The 4618-nt window shown below is 29.2% G+C and overlaps 2 protein-coding genes across 2 annotated transcripts in view; one reads left to right on the top strand and one right to left on the bottom strand.

Annotated features, from left to right (window-relative positions):
• LOC100164924 (transcription elongation factor SPT5) overlaps nucleotides 1-2573 on the bottom strand; it is an 8307-nt gene extending 5734 nt beyond the window's left edge. Inside the window, exons 1-5 of the mRNA XM_001947805.5 lie at nucleotides 2245-2573; nucleotides 2079-2161; nucleotides 1956-2013; nucleotides 1677-1897; nucleotides 1448-1585 (exon numbers count right to left, since the gene is read on the bottom strand). Of these exons, the coding sequence (XP_001947840.1) occupies nucleotides 1448-1585; nucleotides 1677-1897; nucleotides 1956-2013; nucleotides 2079-2161; nucleotides 2245-2277 (533 nt within the window). The 5' untranslated portion in view covers nucleotides 2278-2573. The remainder of the gene's footprint in view (nucleotides 1-1447; nucleotides 1586-1676; nucleotides 1898-1955; nucleotides 2014-2078; nucleotides 2162-2244) is intronic.
• A 158-nt stretch (nucleotides 2574-2731) lies between these two features.
• LOC103310037 (CLIP-associating protein 1-like) overlaps nucleotides 2732-4618 on the top strand; it is a 5767-nt gene continuing 3880 nt past the window's right edge. The window contains exons 1-2 of the mRNA XM_029486241.1: nucleotides 2732-3223; nucleotides 4026-4617. Coding sequence (XP_029342101.1) covers nucleotides 4087-4617 — 531 coding nt within the window. The 5' untranslated portion in view covers nucleotides 2732-3223; nucleotides 4026-4086. The remainder of the gene's footprint in view (nucleotides 3224-4025; nucleotide 4618) is intronic.

Here is a 4618-nt window from a genome sequence, read left to right as displayed (position 1 = left end):
TTATAAGTATTAATATTTAAATTTGTATTTTTTAATATTTATCATTATGTTTATTTTAAATATAGAGTCAGATTACTATATCAAATTTGCACTGAAAATCTACATGTTAATTTATATACAACATAGGTATTTATATTAACACCCGAATTAACCATAATTAACCCCGAATAAATTTTCATTTAACTCGTAACCAGAAAAGTGTATTAACCCGTAGCACCCGAATTCAATAACCCGCAAAAATGATTCTGGTGCAAAGCCCTAATTATTGCATTTAAATATTTTGGTGAAATCAGAATTTATCTATAGTAATTACTATTTATGTTATTAGTAATAAATCACCTAAAACTTAAGAGGACGTCACACCAGCATGTGTTGTCTCCGTGTTGCAAATGTACAACATACCAAAAAACTATTTTGCGTGAGACAAATTTTCTCATACCATATTTGTTGTAGAACTACCAAGTTTTCACAACACGTAAAGAAGAACTTTATCTGTGCAACAATGTTCTTTTTTTTTTTAATAGCATTATCCAATCATTTTTTATAAGTAAATGAAAAAAACAAAAAATAAAATATTTAGAAGCAAATAACTTTTATTGTATTTATGTTATCTAAAATATAGGCAAGCTGTTGCATAGATAATTTTTTCCCTATATGTTCAGAAATTTTGGAGGCACTACTACAAACACAGAAAGATAAAAGTTGTGATAATAGTTTTTGGTCTTGTTTTTGGTATGTTGTACATTTGTAAGACGGAGCCAACAAATGCGAGTGTGATATCTTGTTAATTATAACGTTATTTTAAACATTTGCATATTAAAGTAACTCAAAATTAACTTATTGGCCTTATTTTTATGATTTGGTGTGTAATAACATTAATACGTTTTTGGTAAAAACAGAACAAACTAATATTGGAACAATTCTAGTATAATAGTTCCAAAACAAATTTTTCATAACATGTGTTTTAACGTCTTTTTTCGAGTTTTTAATGCCACATTTTAAATAGATAAAAACGCAAGTTCAACTACGTAGTTTATAAAATAATAACAATCATAAATCTGTATACCCAATTGGGCAAAAATAATATGAATTAATTATTAGTTAACTATCTTCATAAGCATAAAATACATGGTGGTAATCATGTTAAAGTAAAAGATATTAGTCTTGGAATAGCAAATAACCCTCTTAGTGCGGCTCAACTGAATATCCAACAAAAAACTTAAGAACGTAAACGTACTTATTTGTTATAACTTAAAACAATAGTTATTATTTTATGATATCCATTTAAAATCAAAATAGATATAGTATGATACTGTAAAAATCTCAATATTTTGAGTGTAGTTAGAATATATTTGGATGATTTGGAGTCATCAATGTTACTAACTACGACTCCTCATAAATATAAGAAATTACGTAATGCCGGCCATCAGTATAGAATAAATCTTACTTTACACCAGGTAAAAGAGTTTGTTGCATAATTTCATCTGATAGTTCATCTCCAGCATCTCCAAATTGTTTTATTGTAGTTGAAGAATCTGCATATCTATTACGCAAGTATTCTTCAATTTCCTCTTCATCTTGAGTGCTAAAAAATATATAAGAATGATTATTTATTTATGATGTCCACAATGGTCCTAATCAAAAAATATTCATAATTATTATGTACAAAATCTTACTCCCAAAGGTTAGTTCCACGTCTGCGTCCTTCAATTTCTCTAGCAGTTGGTCCTAATTCATCAATTTCATTAGCAACAATACCATATTCGCCTGCTCCATCTTCCCAATCATCATCTTCTTCGATTTCATCATCTACATCAGCTTCATCAATGATAAAACCACCAAAGCGTTCATTTTTCTTTTTTTTCTTGGACGGACGGTCATCTTCTTCATCATACTCCTTACAAACACAACAGTAATAATCACACCAAACCATTACATCAGAATTAAGAACTTACATCATCAGAATTTCCATTCTCTTCTTCCGGTTCTTGTCCATCAGCAACTTCATCTTCCCTGTAACATTTATCAACATTTTCATTTAATATTGACTATGCTCTCCGCGAAACTTTCGTTATTACTGATTATTTTCTTCAGCCTCAGATCCACATGGAGAATGGCTTCTACTTGAACTGTGACTTCTATCACGATATCGTCGATTTTCCTAAAAACAAACGCCACAAGACAGTAGCAATAGGGTATTTAGTATTTACTAAAGTATTTTTTTAAGCATTTATTAGTTATTACTTCGTGATCACTCCCTGAATCGTTTTCCGACATTTTTGAAGTACCTAGGCGATCGCTCTCACAAATAACACAATTATAAACTTATATAGTACACCAGTAATAAGTACTAAGCACAACAAAATACAACGATCAACTTGAAACAGCGAAACATTAACAAAACAGCAAATTTAGAGCCTATAGAGTATAGGTTAATAATAATGATATTTAGAATTTTTCAGAAATACGTAGCATCAGCCAGGGTGGGCCTATTGAAATAGATGTCACGTGATCACTGACCACGGGTACCCGTTTAATTTTGTCATCTCGACAGGTGTGCTGGTTAGCGGTTATTTCGCTAAAGCCGGTAGTCGGAATGTGCGACTGCGGTTGGACTTGTGGTGTGAGTGTGTGACGCGGTACGCCCATAATAATCATCATAAATTGTCAACATTCTTCGGGAACTCATCAACATATTTGTCCGAATAGCATTTATAATACATAATATGACGTATACATTTTAACTTCCCACATACTACATAGTACAATTGAATAATCTATGTGATTTATAACTGGACCTTAAGTTTGCCGGATATAACGTATTGTCAAATGGGTACACACTGGGGAATGGGAATACAGAAAGTCTATTTTAGTGTGAAAAGAATAAAGATTAGAGAACGGCTTTCCATTATGAATTTATTGTAATAAAATATTATCCACTAAAGTGGTTATCGTCATAGGTTGTGATATTAAATAATTTATTCTACGGTTATGGTTTAAAACATAAGTATTGACTATTGACTTGGAAGTTTCCGTTATTCGTCTAATCCGTATTCCGTGCGTCGATCAACGATCGGACGAAAACTTAAGTGTCTAATACTCTAATACTCTGTACATTTGTCTAATACTTCCATTATAAGATTGAAGATCAATTATTTACATATTATAATGTACGAAGAACATGTTTTAAACCAATATCTCGATTGGTGCAAACAAATGTGAAGTAGGTACCTATGTATGTTACATTTATCCATTATTATGACAAAATATGTTGTCATGGATCATTAAATCATTTATTAATTAATTAATATACCTATATAGTTCAAATTCAATTTTATAATTGTAATTGTTTATGTTGCCCATAGGTAGATATAATTACGTAAGTTATTACATATTATGTATATCTGTGATGTTGCCTATCTCATATTATGATTATAATCGATTTGAATTGATATAATATAATATAATATAATATACCTATTATATTATAATTGATTCTATGAACTTCAATGAATATTGAAATTTATAATTGTCCATATTTAGTTTTATTATAAAATATTAAATAGTATTGTTGAATCCTAGAAAAAGGTCTAAATCAATTATTTGGAGAAAAAAATAGAAATTCGCTAGACTAAACCGGGGTGAAAAATAATGCAACGGGATGCTTGGACCATATTATTTACATGGTTCATTATCCCAGTGTGGGATAATGTGGCATAATTTTAAACCGGATTAGTCAAGCGAATTTCTAGATAAAGTTCAGGGAAAGTTCAATCTATCTAGTTAGGTACAAATACTGAAAAAAATGTCTATTAATGGAAGACTTAATATTATATATTACGTTGGTTCTAAACTAAAATTTTATATACGTATTATAAGTAGGTACTTACATTAAAAATGTATTTTAATTACATCTCAAAATATTTTTATTCTTGAAATATATTAAAAGTTTCAACTTAGATACCAGTATTTTATTTATTTTTGACAGGAACATTTTATAAAATTATAATTTTGAATTGTTGCAGGACATTAATCATATAATACAGTATTATACACAACCTCCCACTGACATATTCACCGAAAAAAATGGCTGCTGGGCTACCACATGATTTAGATGGTTTTATTCCTCTATTATCGACTTCTGATATTCGAATGAAGGTAACTGTTGGTTGTAAATTATTTACTTATTTAGAAGAACCTAGTAATTCAATTGAATGTTCAGATATTGGAATGTTTATTGATGGTATTGTTCAATGGTTATTAAATAGCAATCCCAAAGTTACTCTGTATGGGATTGAAATAATCACACTATTGATAAACAGAATGAAATTAGATTTTAGACCTTACATTTCTACCATACTACCCCTAGCTGTTGATCGAATTGGTGATAGTAAAGAACCAATTAAAGTTAAAACACTTTTTCTTATAATGAAATTAATGGAATGTAATACTATAAGCCCTCAGGCGTTATTTGACAAAATATCAGTAAATGCTTTTTATCACAAAAATAGTAATGTTAAAGAAGGATCTATGAAATTATTATTGTTAACTATTGAAGAATTTGGTGCAAATTGTATTTCAGTATCAAAAATTATACCTATGATTATAAAACTTTTAA

Source organism: Acyrthosiphon pisum, chromosome A1 (genome assembly GCF_005508785.2).
Source record: "Acyrthosiphon pisum isolate AL4f chromosome A1, pea_aphid_22Mar2018_4r6ur, whole genome shotgun sequence".
In the NCBI taxonomy this organism is placed as follows: domain Eukaryota; kingdom Metazoa; phylum Arthropoda; class Insecta; order Hemiptera; family Aphididae; genus Acyrthosiphon; species Acyrthosiphon pisum.
This window is presented reverse-complemented; position numbering and strand designations above follow the sequence as displayed.